Here is a 17848-nt window from a genome sequence, read left to right as displayed (position 1 = left end):
CATCTTCAAATGGAAGGAACAGGGGTAACCTCAAGCCATCTGTTTGGACACTTCCTAATGCACAGAGCACTAGAAATATGCCTACCTGTGTGGCTTAGTGGTGGAGGGTGCAGCAAAGAGGGGCATGGGATTAAAATCACTTTTCTTAAATAATAACTGTGTGTGTCGATCATGCCCTAGCTACTTCTGTTTGCGTTGCTCAGTGCAGGTGTGACATCTTTAAAATTGGGGAGAAGGTGTCACTGAGCATCGTAGATGTCTTACTTCATCATCAGTAGTTGAGGGAGTGCCTGCTACATGCTGGCTCTTCCAGCTACCCAGCGCATGGGGTAAACGTTGGGCTCTGAAAAAGGAGTGATAGGGGTGAGCTGGGTAGGTGAAGGTGCCTCTTCCCGTGGAGGTGACCCCCCAAAGATGTCCTGCTCTAATCCCCACTCTAGAGTCTGGACGGCAGGGTGGGATTTGGCAGATGGGAAGGCACTGCACAGAGGAGATGGACTCAGTTCTTTAGACACACGCCCGCAAACTGTCTATACGCTGCCATCAGGGAAGGGCGGTGTCTTGGGCTAGATTTCCTAGAAGCAGCAGCTGTGGCACAGATTCTTGTGAAGATGATTTTTGAGGGTGTGTCCTTCAGGTAGAACTTATAAGGGAGGGAGAGAGGCAGAATAAGGAGGAGGAAGCCAGCGAGGTGGTGTCTTAGGTAAAGTCTAGCCTTGGCCTGTTGTACAGGTATTAACCACAAAGTGACAGGCTCTCGTACCTAGTTTCCCTGAAAATAAGACCTAGCCGGGCCATCAGCTCTAATGCTCCTTTTGGAGCAAAAATTAATATAAGACCCCATCTTATTTTAATATAAGACTGGATCTAATATAGTATAATATAATACAATAATAATATAATATAACATAATATAATACCGGGTCTTATATAACATAATATAATACCGGGTCTTATATAACATTCCGGTCTTATATTAATTTTTGCTCCAGAAGACGCATTAGAGCTGTCTGGCTAGGTCTTATTTTTGGGGCTACACGGTAGCTGTACTCAGGAGGGCAGCTGTCAGCTGAGGGTTATTCTCCAGAGAAGGGGACAGCTATGAGCTTTCAGCAGCTGACACTCATGCCAGCTGGGTTCGCTGGCTGGCAGAGGGGCTGTGGTATATGGGCACCACAGTCCTACTGCAGGTATACGTAGATGAGACCCTCCCAGGGCGGAGGGTAGGAGAGAAGACTGGTGGGCAAAGACCGTATAGAGTACCAGGCTAAGGAGCATGAACTTCATTCCACAGGTAATAGGTTGACAGTTGTTTTTCACATTAATATCTGAATTAGTTGGTGAGGGCTGCCACAACAAAGAACCACAAACTGGGTAACTAAAACAAAATTTATTCTCTCACAATTTTGGGGGGCTGCAAGTCTGAGATCAAGATGTTGGCAGGATTGGCTTCCCCTGAGGCCTCGCTCCTGGGCTTGCAGACGGCCGCCTTCTCCCCGTGTCTTCCTATGGTCTTTCCTCTGTGTGTCTGTGTCCTAATGTCATCTTCTTATAGGGACACTGGTTATATTGGATTAGGGCCCAACCTAATGACCTCGTTGTAAGTTAATTATGTCTTAAAGATCCTATTTCCAAATACAGTTACATTCTGTGCTACTTGGGGTTAGGGCTTTAACATAGGAATTTTGAGGGGTAGGGGGTGGGTCACAGTTCAGCTGGTGACACTATCTAAACAGAAGAAACACCAGGTAGGAACTGTTGCATGTCTACTTGGTGTGTGATGTGGTTCTGGAAAAGGCTCGTGATGGGTGATTGCAGTGAAAGACTAATGCAAGAGGCTATTCAGAAGACGGGTCAAGAAGACTCACAAAGCAGCACAGCATAGTGGTAGGGAGGGGGGCTCGGAGTTCAACTCCTCTGGTTCAAATCCCAGCTCTGCCACTTATTAGCTGTGGGACCTTAGACAAGGTATTTAATCTTTCTAATTACTAGTGTTGACTGCTAGAAAAGGTTCTGGGGTAGGGGGTGGGGGGTGGGGGGTGGGGAAAACAAGCACAGCAGGTGTGAAACGTGGCAGTGAACCTGGGTGGTGATATCCGAACGTCAAAAAAGAGCCATCTGGAAGGCAGAGATGATACTAGGTCTTTTGAGCATCACTGAGTTTGAAGTGATAAAGGAAAATTCAAGCAAAGAGAGCTTCTTTAATTCTTGTCAACATCATTAGTGTTATCCTGCCACCGTCATCGTTCTGCTTTTAGGTCACAGTCGTGGTAAATGAGCTGTCAATCCAGAAGTAATCATCAATGTTGAAATTTTTGTTGAGTGTCTGATCTGGGAAAATGCTCCAGTTTACTTTCCTTCTACTTGTTGAGGGCGTGGATCCCGGCCCCGTGTTTTCAGACATTGTTCGAGATTAACAGATTGAGATGTTAATCAATTACACATTGAGTACACGTGACAGATGATGTACTCAATATGTAGTTGACGAACATCAGTTGATGGCCAGCATCCCGGATGTGGTGATTACGCTACAGGAGGCGAAAGACTGAGCCCGTTTTTCTCTGCCTCGGTGTCTCCCCTGAGAATGGGGCTGCCACTCTGTGAGCACTTGCCATCCCAGTCCTTCCAGCCCTTAGAGTCTAGCTCACTTTGGGGAGACTCTGGGGTCATCCGTTGCCATCTGGGCTACATAGGGTTGAGGTGCCTTTTTACGTCTGCCCAGGGCCTAGCACGGTTCTCATGTGGTGCCTGCCGTTGGCCTTCGCCAAACATCTTCGTGCCTTGTCTCTGAGATTCCCTTGCTGTTTCTTTGCCAACCAGAAAAAGTTTGTCGTTGTTTTTGTGAGTCTACAGAAAAGATTCTCATATGGGATTTTAAAAAATTGGTCTTTTGACACCAATAACATAATTAACATTAAGCTGTGTGGATTTCATATTTTAAAAATTAACTTGTATGTATGTATGTGTATATGTATATAATACAAAATTAAACAGCATACGTGACAAGCAGTATGCTAAGCCCATTACGTATATTAGCTCCCTTAATTCTCATGGCTACCCTGTGTTGGTGCTTTGCTTGCCCCCATTTATTCCCATTTTATAGATGAGGCACAGAGAAGTTCAGTGATTTACCCAGAGATACACAGCTAGTAAGAGGTATAGTGGTTCCCCCTTATCTGCGGTTTCACTTTCCGTGGTTTTAGTTACTCGTGGTTTCAGTTACCCGTGGTCAACCATGGTCCAAAAATATTAAATGAAGCACTCCAGAAATAAACAGTTCTTCAGTTTTAAGTTGCTCGCTTTCTGAGTAGCGCAGTGAAATCTCTTGCTGTCCTGCTCCTTCCCGCCTGGGATGTGAAACATCGCTTAGTCCGGCGTATCCACGTTGTAGGCGCCCTTTAGTCCCTTGGGACCCATCTCGGTGATCTGATTGGCTATCAGATATTTTGAGAGGGAGAGAGACAGACCACGTTCACTTAATTTTTATAGCAGCATATTGTTACAGTTGTCCTATTTTATTATTAGCTATTGTTAATTTCTTACTGTGCCTTATTTATAAATTAAACTTGATTATATGTATGAAAAAACATAGTGTATATAGAGTTCAGTACTATCCGTGGTTTCTGGCAGCTACTGGGGGTCTTGGAATGCACCCCCTGCATATAAGTGGGACTGCTGCGTAGCCAGGAGTGCATCCAGCAATCCGAGTCCCGAGCCCACACTCCTGGTCAGTGGTCGCATGGTTAGTGATTTGTACACACTAACTCATTTCATCCTCACTGCGACCCTATGCAAGAGGTACTGTCAGTATCGCTCTGTGCAGAGGAGGAAACTGAGGCACAGGTGTTTTAATGACTTGCTTGGAGCTAGAATTTTAACCGGGCACCTGGCTCCCAAGCCTCTGTTTCTCACTATGCATCTAGTCTTTCAGAACTCCCAGTTAATGCTGAGTGTCGCAAAGAAGAATACAAGTTGACTGTTGCTAATAGCTATAAACATGGGCGTGACCTTGCCCCCTGTGTACACAGGGCTGGTGCTGGCTTTGGGGAAGGGGAGACGTGCACCAAGAGTAATCTCCGAGGTAACCTCTACCCTTTCACACGTGCTCCCGTTTCAGACCTCGCCTCCTCCCACGACTACCCAGTCTCCTGAAAGCACCATGGATACCTCTCTGAAGAAGGAGAAGCCGGCCATCCTGGATCTTTATATCCCTCCCCCACCAGCCGTTCCCTACTCTCCCCGGTATGTCACTGTCCACTTTCGTGCTGTGCTCGTCTCCTGTCCATGGAGATTCTAAGGGTGGTGTGAAGATCACGAGGATCTTGAGAGGAAACGTTGCTGAATTTCAGTGTCACAGGGTTGAGTCTTGAAATGGCTGTTAAAAGGTGTGATCCTGAAGTGGGGTGCGGGAGTGGAAGGGGTGGGTGAAGCTGGTCCAAGGCACAGGCTTCCAGTTATGCAATTCGTGAGTTCTGGGAATGTAATAGGCAGCATGGTGACTGTAGTTAGCAATACCATGTTTTTGTGTTTGAAATTTGCTGAGAGAGTAGATCTTAAAAGTTCTCATCACAAGAAAAAAAGAATTTGTAACTATGTGAGGTGATGGATGTTCACTTACTGGGGTGACCATTTCGCAATACATACATATCTAAATGACATATCTATGTTGTACATCTTAAACTAATACAGTGTTATGTCAATTATATCTCGATGAAATGGTGATACTTTAGGGGGTAGTGTGGAAACAGATCTGGGTTTTGTGGGTCCTGAAGCTTTACAGCTTTACAGGGGCTCTTTACGAAAGCAAAGAAGGCTCTTGGGAAATTGTTTTGGTTCCTCCCGGACATTGTAAGAGGCTGTTTGGGGGTCCCTAAAGCTGAAGTTTCATGAACTACGTAGTAAATTCATCTCTGGGGAGGAAGATAATAAATATTTTTGGGAGATTAAAGTTGTGGCTTTATTTTGCTGAAGGACATGTGTTCTTCATAGCACTGAAAAAAACCATGTGACTGTAGGTGTGGGGGCACTATATTTGTACATGCATGTGTATTTATGTGTGTGTATTCTAAATTCTTAAAGACCATTGCTTTCTTAATGGCTATCTTAAATGTGATATAATATACTGAGAATGGTTGTACCTAGGGATGGTTTAGGTATGAAATATAGGCTTATTTATATCAACTTACATATTTACAGATGTTGGTAAAACTAGAGAATCTGGCTCATTTATTCAACACGCATTTATTTAGTGTTGGGCCTCGGTTACCATCTTACACAAAACAGATGTAGTTTTTGCCCCCAGAGAACTTCCAATGTCTTAGTCAACTGGTCAAGAATAAATTGAGAAATATGTAATTATGCTATAATATTTCAGAAGACAAAGTTCAGGCAGAACTTAGAATGATGTTTCACTTTATAGTGGAGTTTTTTATTTGTTTTTGTTGTTAGCTGAACTGTTTGCTTCTACTGTGTTTCTGCTCTGGGCACAAAGAAGAATTAATGTCATTTTCTTCTTTTGTGAGTCTTGGGTTTGCCCAGAACTTATTACAGTGTGTAGAGTAGTTACCGTAGGTGATCAGGGCCATTCTTGGTCACAGACCAGAGTCATGTGGCAATGGGATCTTAAGTGTGTTTAAAGTGATAGGTAGTTGCCTTTTCATATGGAAAAGACATTTTCACCAATGACCAGTGTGTGGGTTGTTCTATCAGAAACTGTAGCGGGGGGGGGGGGAGAATCCCCCAACCCTGAATATTCTTATTTGGGTCTCAGTGATGGGTCCCAGAAGCAGTGGTAAAGAAAAAAAGGTAATGTTCATAGTGAGGGAGAAGAACTGGGGCTTTTTATCTACCTGGGGGAGACACACATACACACACACACACACACACACAACATTAGTGAAGGATATTTTCTGAGCAATGAGAAATGCAAATGGTTACAGAGTGCGTGTGGTGAGTCATGAAAGCTTTGTGAATGGGGAAGTCATATGCCACGTTTAAGAGTGTAGGAGGGGGTGCACTCAAGGGGGAGAGGTATGCAGGCAGCCGGCTCGCTGGGAACACCACACAGGCGAGGCTGAGCTTCCGATTGCTTTGAACGCAGTTGATTCGGTGTTCTGTCTAGTAGTTGTTACAGTGATCATTTAAAGGAATTTACTAGATGCAGAAAATTGTACTAACTCTGGTAAGTTGGACTCAACTAAAATTAATTCAAACTTTTTGTTATAAACTGACATTTAGAAAGAATGAAGTTGGAATGGGTGATCCAATTTCTGCCAGTTTCCGTACTTAGTTCAGAAAACGGACACTCCCCATTGGGGACTGCAAAGGCCCCTTTGTCTTTTTTGACAATTTTCAGATCTGACAACTCCATTACGCATCAAGTGTCTTCTTTGCTGGACCTTGGCAAAGATGCTACTCTCGACAGATCACCCCTTCAGTTGTAGTGAACAGGCGATTGATTCAGGACAGCTATACTGGGAAACCAGGGATGTCTTTTAAAGGCATATTAGTACCATTTGAACACATAAGAAAATAATTTCATTTCCCCTAATTCAGTAGGATCGTGGTATTTAGTTCTATTTAAGAGGATCTGTATGTATTTGAGGGGCAACTGGGACTTAGAAAGTAATGCTTTTTCCCTGCAGTGGAAAAGGGGATGTACATTTTCTTTTATGTCTATGTCTCCTATAATTCTTCAGTAGGAGAGGAGCTTTGTAAGCTACTTCATTACTGCCTACTGTCTTCCAGGGATGAGAACGGGAGTTCTGTTTATGGCGGATTCAGTAAATGTAAACAACCATTGCCTGGTCCTAAGGGTTCGGAGTCCCCAAATTCCTTCTTGGACCAGGAAAGTAGAAGACGGAGATTTACCATTGCTGACTCTGATCAATTGCCTGGCTATTCGGTGGAAACCAGTGTTTTGCTCACGAAAATGAGGCAGAAAACACCATCTTACGGTGTGTTTCCGAGTGTTTGTTTTGTTCTGCTGTTTGCTGTTCTTTTCTTCCCCACCCCCTTCCTTATTTGGAATCGTTGCATGAATTTGGCAGACTCCAAGGGTAATCCGAGGAAAACATAAACCTCAATGAAATTCTAAGTATGAGACCTTTATTCATCTCTCTAAAGCAAAGCCTTGTTGAGTCATTGCTCTGCCTGGCCCCAAAGCCCCGTGGGTGAGATCATGTTACAGTTTTAACTTTCAGAGGCTGCGTTTTTAACTTTGGAGTTGCTTTGCTCTGTACACCCACAAACTCAAGTTCAGCACTCCCCTGTCCTGACTGCTTGCTACGGAAATACGATGCTTTAAAATACTTTCCTTATTTTAAAATATGTTATTGCTTCTGCTTAAGTGAGTGTGAGATGGTGGAGGTGGCGGTCTAAGTTACAAATAAAGGGAAGGATTCTCTAAGTCCCCAAACTCATCCTCTGTCACCTTCTTTCTACTCCCCTGAAGGCAAGCCCCGGCCTTTGTCCATGCCTGCGGATGGGAGCTGGATGGGGATTGTGGACCCTTTCGCCAGACCTCGAGGTCATGGGAAGAAAGGTAAGTTTAAGCAAATAGCATCATATAAGGCGTCGAAAGACCCAGCCTCTAGTTTCAGCCCTGTTCCTAAACGTATGATAACTGGATAGAGGACTTAGCTTTTCTGAGTCCCATCTTCTCATCTGCTGAAGGTCTCTTGGATCCTACTTATTTTTAGAATGGCACAATTATGCAATCCTAGTTAGTGATTGTAAATCTCCTAATTTAGTATTATGTGCTTTGAAAAGTCCGTAGACACTAACGGTCCCATTTCTAAGCAAGTAGAAAGAAATTATTAAACCATCTCATCCTAAATTTTGTGACTGATTATTGGAGTCTGATTTTTTTTTTTTTATGACCAGATACAGATTTTTTCCCCCTCCCGAATCCTTGTTGTATTAGAGAGTCATTACTGTTGGAAAAGAAATTTGTGTTTAATTCACCCTGGAATCAGTTACTGGTTATTACACTGGTCTTGAGGGAAATTTATAAATATTATAATTTTTTTTTGCCAGTTTATATTTGATTATCAACACTGGCAGGGCATTATAACTTTGCTTTTGCAGTGCTGACACAAAGCAGGTGAAAAGTTCAAGTCCAGCAGGCCTCATATAGTAAAAGGAAGAAGAAAAACGTTCTGGAGGTCCAACTTCCAAAGTGATCAACCTTGGCATCTCCCTGGGACTTGGTAAATAAAGTTTGTCACCCAAGTACCCGTGTCACCTGGGCTATGCTAATGTGGCAAAGGGAGAAGACAAGTGTCTAAGGTCCAAGATGCCTCTAGTTGGCATGTGAAAATCTGTGGAGCAGTCAGCAGGTGGCAGGGCTGTCCTTTGTTTAGATCTAAAAATGTCAACCTCTTCATTGCCATTCTGTTAGCCTTTTAAGCCCCAATTTAGCCTTTCATTTCCTTTACATATTGAGAGAGGGGAGTGGGGTGGGGAGTGTGAAATCAGTAAATGGAAACATATTTGACGCCCCTGTCCTACTTTCCATATTTTTCTTGTATGATCTTTTTAGAATGAAAAAGGTGTCTGCACAGTGGGCACTTAAAAAAAAAAAAATAAACAGCTTTATGGAGATATAACTCACACACCATAAAACTCACCCTGGTAAAGTGTACAGTTGAGTGGTTTTAGCATAGTCAGAGAGTTGTGTGTCCATCACCACTATCTAATTCTAGAGCATTTTATTCTCAAAAAGAAATCTCAGACCGGTAAGCAGTCACTCCACATTCCTTCCTATCTCAGCCCCTGGCAACCACTAATCTACTTTCTGTCTCTATGGATTTGCTTATTCTGGACATTTCATATAAATATGTGGCTTTTTGACAATGGGCCTTTTCTGAAAGTAACTTTTTCTCTTTGATGACAAAACCAAACCAGTACATTGAAAAACATGCAGAAGGTATGAGAAAATAAAATTCAGCTATAATCTGCATCCCCAGTGTAGAAATAATCACTCTGAATGTTTCGTGTATCTTCCCGTTGTTCCTGTATGTACATATCATACACTTGATTGGAAAAAATGTGCAGAATGGAAGAAACAGATGTTCAGCAATACTATGTAAGGTGAATATTATCTAGAGCATTTTCTTAAATAGCTGCATTAGTGACCCATCTTATGGGTGTAGCTCCTATTTATTCAGTCTGCTGTTGTTGGACATTCCAGTTATTTCTGTTTTTTCCCCCCAATTGTAAATAATGCTTTAGTAAGTACCCTTGTACATAGATCTTTGTACATTTTTAGGAGTGGGATTTCTGGGTCAAAAGAATGCTATGCATTGTAGGTTTCTATTCAGTTTTGTAAACACCCCCACCCCCATCCCAGGGGTTCTACTGGCATCTAGGGTAGGATCATGCTTCCTTGTTCCGAAATGTCCCAAGCATTGCAGAGCATTAAAATCTTTGGACTTGGACCCCATCCATTAAAGGTGAATAGTGCCTGGCCTTCACTCAGGGTGACAACTGAAGGCACCCCCACCTTTCTAAATGGTCCTTAGGGACACTCCAGGATAAGAACCACTGCTCTAGAAGCATGTGCTACAACGTGGCAGGCACTGAGAAAGATAGATGGGGAAGGAATAATGCAATTATATAGCTTTCTGTCTGTGTTTTGATTTCAAGTGAAGTTATGAGAATTCTCACAGTGGTAAACGAAGGGCGAGCTCTCTGATCTGCTCTGCCCTGTGTCACTTCTCAGGTGCGAAAGCAGCTGGAAGTATGATGGCCTTCTTCCATTTCTGCTTTCTGAACACCTAGTGGGGTGGGCTTGGCCATCTGCGAAGCTTGTAGCCCATCCCCGGGAGGAGGGTAGGGTTGGGTGCCCACTCTCAGGGGACATCAGAAGCCTGCTCACTGAACAGCGCCGCGTGGCGGATGATTATTTTAATGGACTTACGGGCTTTGTCTGAAAACAGGTGAGGACGCTCTTTGCCGGTATTTCAGCAATGAACGGATCCCTCCGATCATCGAGGAAAGCTCCTCTCCCCCATACCGCTTCTCAAGGCCCACAACGGAGAGGCAGCTGGTCCGAGGCGCAGACTACATCCGAGGGAGCAGGTGCTACATCAGTTCAGATCTCCATAGCAGCGCCACCATTCCATTCCAGGAGGAAGGGACCAAAAAGAAAGCCGTGTCCTCGGGGGCCAAGTCCTCTTCCACAGAACCGTCCCTGCTGGTCAGCTGGTTTACTCGCCTGAAATTGTTGACTCACTGAGCCCTGCCCTCCTGGAGACCCCTTTGCTGTCTCCTGCTCCCAAGTGCCTTGCTTCCTCAGTGGACTACCTGTTGTCATTTTCATCCACAGTATTATGTAGAGACCATATGCAAATTCTTTAAAAAAATTTTTTTTGGGGGAGAATTGTATGCCACCCTTCTGAGAATTTTGAATTAATTGGGTGGGAACAAATCTAGAGAGCCTTAGGTGATGGCTTGTGGAGGCCGAAGGAAAGAAATGGGTAGGGTCTGTTTCTCTTGTTTCCTTAGAGTGGGGACGCAGAGTCACACTCTACGAACCTGAGCCTCTGCCAGGAGTTATGAGGAGGAACTGGGGTATTGTTCATTCTGGGGGCAGGATAAGATTGGTGGCCATTGTCACACAGACGTATTGGTTTGCGGTCCAACTTCTTCACCTGTAAAAGGCAGTGGAGAAGCATTTTGGTTTTGATTTTTCAAGCCACACCCCATATTTGTAATTGTAGCAGCTTTGACTTTGAAAGAACATGTGGAAGTGTCTGCCTCTCTTTCAGGACACGTGTAAGTGTAGGCATGTTACACTTGGTTAATTCCCTGTTCATAACAATCTCAGTGTAGGTCAATTAATACAGAAAGACAGGAACACACTGAGATAGGGTTTATTACACACAAAGAGAAGTTGATGCTTCTGAGGGGTGGTGTTGTTGTTATATATTATTGTCTTCAAAGGAGAAGAAGCTGTAAGATTTGCTGGCAGCCAAAGTGTTATTCAGAAAAGTGGAGCAACAAGGCTTAGGTTGATGAGAGATACATGAGTTTGCACATTGGTCTATTCAATGTCTATCTTCCAGAAAAGAACAGACAGGTCTTCAAAATTGTATACGTTTTGCTAATGAGAAATATCTTGGGAAGTCTCACGGTCACAACTTTTCAACTAGCATCAGGTATTTTGGAAAAGTGTGTCTGGATATATTAACTCTTGTTTAAACTGAATGTATGATATTTTGTTAGAATGGAAAAGTACTATCTCATTAATTTAAAGTGTTTTAAATATAGTTGTATATTTTTCTTACTCTTAGTCACATGTAATTGAAATATTTCTGTTTTGCGTCATACACGAAGCTAATGAAAAAGAGTGTTCAAGGTGTTTTCAGATTTACCAGTCACCACCACAGCTGGTGCCACCACGGGTGCTATTGTTAAAAAACAAAATAAACCCTTCCATGCATTTGGGGATTTTATGGATTAGAAATGGAAGTGTCCAGGAAGCGTGTGTAAAGTACATTACATTTGGAGAATTATTCTGAGGTATATCCCTAGGCAGAGCTGGTATCCCCTACTCAAAAATCCCCCCCGCCACACCACCACACCCCATATACCACTGGAATTGTTTACTTTGCTGAACTTACTGAAATTCAGCGCATCGGAGATTCCTCGAGTTAGTAAACATCTTCTTTTTAAAGTGCTTCTGGTGGGGTTAAGGGAACAGGTATTTGTGTGATTGAATTCAGTCAGGCCAGCATGTTGTCTGCCTCTAAGGGAACTGCGGTGAGAATATGAATGTGTCATGGGGGCTGGAAAGGAGTTTGGCAAACCAAGAGCAGGAGAGGCTGGCATGTGTGATTGTGATTCATCAGGCGCTTAACACAACGTAAGGGCCAAGTGTGGGGGCTGGGAGGTCTGGTAATAGGGCCCTGGTGACTAGGAGGGAGCTGTGGAAAAGGAGCCAGCCCCTGCCCATTTTACTGTTAGCTTGAGCTGGCTTTACGCCCAGAAAATGGGGCGGCAGCACTTCCTCTCACTCCCTGGATTTAGGGGAGGTGTCTAAGCGCTGTAGTTTGGCTGAGTAATGAGTAAAATAGCTTTGGGGGTTTTAGCTGGAGATTAACCCCTTTTCTGTGGAGAAAATGCCACTTGTGCTCAAATGACCATCCTGAAAATGAATTTTCAGAAGTCAGTCTTAACTATAGGCAGTGCCCAACTTAAATGACTGTAACAGATGGGTGTTTTTTCAGACTGTTCCCTGAAGCCTTATGGGAAGGCCAGAAAAGTTTCTGGGTTCTCTACCTTCAGTCAGCCTCCACAGCTTCATGTTTATTTTTATTTGGGGTTGTCTCCTGAACAGTGTTTGAGAAATAGATTGCTTCTTAAAAAAAGTTTATGTGTTTCTCTACTGCTGAGATGTATAAACAATAGTTTAATACTGATTTCTTAGAAACTAATAGAAAGTGCTTGCCTCAGTAGTAAGCCAGGTTTTATGGTGGACATGTGTTAACATATGAAGATGCAGAATGACACTTTTTGACACGATACTTTAAAACAGTGATTTTTAAAAAATACTACCAGACCCAATTCAACGCTCACCCCTTTTTATAATACATGTTTTATAATACCACTACAGTCATTAAATGAAAATCAAGGATGGTAAAACCTACCTTTGCACACAAACGTGTCGCCCCCATTTACTATTCCAAAATGAAGTTAATAGGGATTATAACTGCCCTCTGTACACATACGTCAATTTAATGTCCTAATGGAAATATAAACAGATATAAATATATAAATATTTTATAATGAAATAATTATTTTAATATGTAAATGCTCTCGCATAATTATATTACAAGATGTAGTGAAATAATGACACAAGGCCCATTCTCGTATCTATATATAAAATCACCATGGATGTGGCAGCTACAAATGCAGGCCTGCTATGTTGGCACCTCAATACCAGGGACAGATTGACATCAACAATCTGATTTTCTAAAATGTGGCCAATTCTTGATAAAGCTCTAGACAAAACAGAAGTCTATAATAGCGACACACATAGAGTATTTGCTGGGCGTCATTCTGTTAAGTTGGTGCAGAAGTAATTGCGGTTTAAAAGATTAAAAAACAAAAACAAAAACAAACTGCAAAACCCGCAATTACTTTTGCACCAACCTCATAAATATCTAACAGCTTCATGAGATTGGTGCCACTGTCTTTCCTGTTTTACATGTCAGGGGTTATCCAAGGGCACGCAGCTGATAACAACAGAGCTGGGATTCAATCTGAAGCAGACTAGCTCTGGTGTCCTTGTGCATATTCACTGTTGTTCAGGCTTCCCTCAACATATAGAATAATAGCATTCCTATAAAATCCAACACAGTTTCAAACTGGGCCAAGAATTCCCCTGTGTGTTTATAGATAAAATAAGGTCTAGAGCCTCACGTAATTCCAAACTGGGTTTCCACCTACAGAAGCATTCGGTGGGGCAATTGTGCTAATAATGGGGGACCTCTTTGTTGTCAAGGGTCTAACCCATAGGGCTTATGCATCATCTGAGCTCCATCTGTTAGCAACTCCTGGCCCTCCCACGAGTTTTAAAGTCACGGGCACTTTAAAAGCCCTCACATTTCCCAGACTGCCTCTAGGGAGCAGTACCATCCCTTGGAGAACAAATGATTTTTGAAAAATCCTGTTACCGTCATTAAGTAGGGTTTCAGTCTTCTTGTTAAGTATTTGTCCATTTTTAATCTGTTTCTCTCTCCTTAGTTCTTTCCATACCAAACTGGAAGTTGCAGAATGAACTTTGGAGGCGTTGTTTTTGTTACTGTTCCCCCCACTGAAAGTCAAGAAGTTGTTGCCTCCTCTGGTCCAAAGACCACGAATATCCCCAAATTTCAGTTTGTTAGCTTTCAGAGAATCCTAAGACATATTTACACATAAATTTTGATCCCCTAAAAAGCTCAAGTAAGTAAATCTCTGACATTTGAATATTACGAGCAAAGAATAACAATTGTAAACGAACAAATAAAACACAACAAACAAACAAACACAAAAAAGAATAACCATCATGTCGCTTTTTTTTGCCACCATGGCATGAATGGGATGGTCATAGAGGCCTAATTTAGAGGTTTTCACTTAGCGTATGTGTGATTAGTTTTTACAGACAAGTGGTTCCCTTTCTGCTCCCACCCTAGTGAATGGAATCACTGTATCATTTCCTTTGGGATGAGACTATCGCCAGCTATTTCCTTGGAGATTATGTGGGAGGTGGACACCTTGAAGAGGAATAAACTATTTCTGGTACGGCCACTTTTGGGCTTGGCCAATGATGCTTGATTTTATTCGTGTTTGGAGTTAACTCTGCTTGTGTAATTTTTTTATACATTCATGCGAATCACCTGGAAGGTGAGTATTTAGAAATCTATTGATTAAAAACTGGCTTAAAGTGCACACAGAAGCTGACATTTCTGATGTTTCTTCAACTATGTGAGAGGCATTGCATGGTGAAGCCTAGTAAGACCATAGTACATGTTTTGTGATACCTAATGGGACTTAAACAGGTTTTATACCTGTACGATATTGGATTAGAAAAAATACTGATCTTACTATAAAATTCACCTTATAATTTTCTGGATATTTCTCAACTGCTAAGTTTTGCCTTGGGGTTTTATTTATTTTGGGACAGAATTATTGCTGGAAGTGTGCTGGTTTGACAAAGGTATGAGAAACGTAACATACGAGTAAGTAAAGGAAAAAGAGATTATTACATCAAATTCAGATTTGCCAGAGGGCTATGTTTTTCTTTAGTTTTAGGGATGTGAGGTTTGCCCCAAACCATATGTGTGTGTGTGTGTGTGTGTTTGTGTAAGATAATTTTTTCTTACTACAAAAGCCTTTCTGTAATAATGTCCTATGGCTTAGTGATCTGGAAAGAGGAGAGAGATCTTGTCCACAATCAACAAAATAATGTCACTTAGCCAGGAAGCTGTCACATAGTCTTTCAGAATCTTTGGGGCACCTACTCCGCTCTCCTTAGGTAGAAATGCACGTGGTCTTGGGTTATTAGGAACTAGATCCTGCTTGTAACCTGGTCACCTCTGGGCATAATCGGAAAATTTATGGCTATGTTTTGAAACTCATCTTCTGAGTCAATCAACTGTTCATAGGCTACAGCTGAAGAAGGTGGGTGTTCATCCTACGTTGTCTCCTGGATCCCCACTGACTTCTGGAGTCACCGCTCTCTCTGAGGAAGACAGTTCACAGCTTGAGTATTCATGTCAGGCTTACAGCCGGATACCACACACTCTCCTTTACTGAGCTGGCTGGTTTCTCTGAAAAGTTGTGAAACTGAATCTGTAGGGGAAAATGAAGATAGAAACCTCAGAGCTACTTTAAGAAGAAGGGGTACTGCCCTCCTGAAATCCAGCCAGCTAGGAATATGGATATTCTCATCATTCTCTCTCCCCTGGTTTGGAGCATTGGAAGCACTCAAATATTTGTGAAGGAATGACTAAAAGGAGAGAAACGGAAAAAATCATTTAAGGGATGTATTATGTACCTTTATTTTTAGGGTGACAAAGACTGGACTTTAAGATAGTCCTTCACCATTTTGACATCTTGGTCTGAACATTTTGATTTATTTTAGCCATGAAAGAGCTTTAAAAATGAAGTTTAATATAAAGTAATATTGTCTATTGATTAAGAAACTGTCCTTTTAATTTTGAGGGTGTTGGGTTCTGTTTTCCTGGTCATATATACTGCTCTGTCATTCCAGCTGAGGCTGTGCTGGGATCAGAGTGGATGGATTTCAGGAATTAGTACTACCATATTTCCCCGAAAATAAGATCGGGTCGTATATTAATTTTTGCTCCAAAAGACGCATTAGGGCATATTTTCGGGGGATGTCTTATTTTTTCATTTACAACAACCTACATTTATTCAAATACAGTCTTGTCATCTTCTGGAACATCGTCGTAACGTACTAAATGCGTCCATCTGGCTGACGATCTTAACTGGGGCTTATTTTCGGGGTAAGTCTTATTTTCAGGGAAACGCTATAATTTAGAAGTCTTTGACTTTTGGAAATTGCCTTCAAGTAGTTACAAGCAGTGGGCAGCTCAGCTTTTGAAGTCAGATAATCCAGCTGTCCCACTTTACCACTTATAAGCTCTGCAACTTGAAGCAAGTTACTTATCTCTCTGTTTCCCAGTTATCTACAAAATGGGGATAATAATAGACTCTACTTCATGTGCTTATGGGGATTAAAGGAGATAATGTTTGCAAGGCCCTGAGTGTAGTCTAGCCCACAGAACTTAATATTCTAGAAGTAGTGTTTAGGGCATCTTAACCTCTAGTAAATAAGGCCCTCAGAACCAGTCAGCAGGGAATTGCTCATTCTTTTGTCTGTAACCAGCAAAATAATGCCACTGTCACACTATCAGAAGGCTGCTCTGTAGTTTGTGGCCTGGAAATTTGGTTTTTAGTGGTACAAAGCTGAGCTACCCAGAGGTTTTGGCTGTGTCAGAACTCAGGAAATGATGAAAGTCTATGATTGGACACACTCCGAATAATAGAGTATTATTCTAACATTGACTTATCATCAGCATATCTTCTGTCTTTAATTCCCCCCCCCCCCCCCAACGTTCTTCAACAAAATGATGTATGGAAACATCTGAGCATTTCCCCCGTCTCATAGGTGGCTGAATGACTTTTGTGTCCCATTCCCGGCTTGAAGTGTTACCCCTAAACTTACTTCTGTGTTTCACATGGTTAGCAAAACAAGGAATCATGTAGCTTGGTACCTACTTTGGAAATCCTCAGGAAAAAGGACTCTTCCATAAATATAACACTAAAGGATTTTGTTGCCTTTGCAGAAGCTGAAAACAACTGTCCTTGGAAGTCTCCCCCAACTAATGATTTGGTAGGTCCAGGGAAAAATAGGGAGAGTAACTATGAGAGGGACAAAGGGAACTGGCAAATGGTTGGTTGGTAGGTTTGGCTTTCATTTGGTTTATTGAGTTGTGCCTGACTTTCAACCATTTGGGCATGTGCAGTGTATCAGCCAGACTGAGACCAACAGATGCTTAGCTAATGCAGACACTGTAGTCGTGAATGTTGTTTCTGGAAAGACTTTGTGAGCAGAGTCTGGTTATGATTTCCCATGAGTCGTGGTTTATTTATCTGTGCCATGGGAATAGAGTGGAACTGTAGCTATACTGTCTAAGGTGAATTCCCAGCCCTTTTCCAGCTTCAGCTCTTGTGTTTGTCTCCTTCCTCTGTTAGGTGGGACTATTTGAATATGTGGATATTCGGCCATACTAAACTAAAAGCCTACATAATCGACAGCCTGTATAATTCAACCTAGTAGAGTGCAGATGCCCCGAGGACAGAGATCATATTTTTCTCTGCCTTTCTCCTAGTAAAACTCAGTTCTGTTCTGTGCCCTGTATCACAGTTGCATTTTATACTAATGGTCGCCCTCCCTGGATCGCTCACCCCTACTTCCCTGAATACCTAATGATAACCCTCAAATTTGATTTTACTCATCTGTTTCTTTCCTAGGAAATAATCTGGGCATTCAGATCAGATTAGCAATTAAAACAAAACAAAGCAAGCAAACCAACAAAAAAAACTAGGCCTTGATTTTTGGAGAAGAAAAGAATTAAACCAAGACTTTTCAAGATTTATTTCTCTTTTTGCTCTTAGGGCATTTAAATGAGTGGAAGAACATTTAAGCTAATTTTGTTTAGAGGACTTTTACTTGGAAGTGTCACATTTTCAGATTTCTCCCTAATGAAGAAAGGCCACTGAAGCCTCCTTAGAGTGTATTCTATTCAATGATGTTCATTGAATTATACTCTTT

The 17848-nt window shown here is 42.2% G+C and overlaps 1 protein-coding gene across 2 annotated transcripts in view; it reads left to right on the top strand.

Annotated features, from left to right (window-relative positions):
* The window catches only part of CNKSR3 (CNKSR family member 3), a 77709-nt gene extending 66413 nt beyond the window's left edge, over positions 1–11296 (top strand). For both annotated transcript variants that reach the window (XM_019749254.2, XM_074333721.1), the window contains exons 10-13: positions 4118–4242; positions 6748–6956; positions 7454–7543; positions 9942–11296. In XM_019749254.2, the coding sequence (XP_019604813.1) occupies positions 4118–4242; positions 6748–6956; positions 7454–7543; positions 9942–10240 (723 nt within the window). In that variant the 3' untranslated portion in view covers positions 10241–11296. The remainder of the gene's footprint in view (positions 1–4117; positions 4243–6747; positions 6957–7453; positions 7544–9941) is intronic.
* Positions 11297–17848: the final 6552 nt, after the last annotated feature.

This window comes from Rhinolophus sinicus, linkage group LG05 (assembly GCF_036562045.2).
Source record: "Rhinolophus sinicus isolate RSC01 linkage group LG05, ASM3656204v1, whole genome shotgun sequence".
Lineage (NCBI taxonomy): Eukaryota > Metazoa > Chordata > Mammalia > Chiroptera > Rhinolophidae > Rhinolophus > Rhinolophus sinicus.
This window is presented reverse-complemented; position numbering and strand designations above follow the sequence as displayed.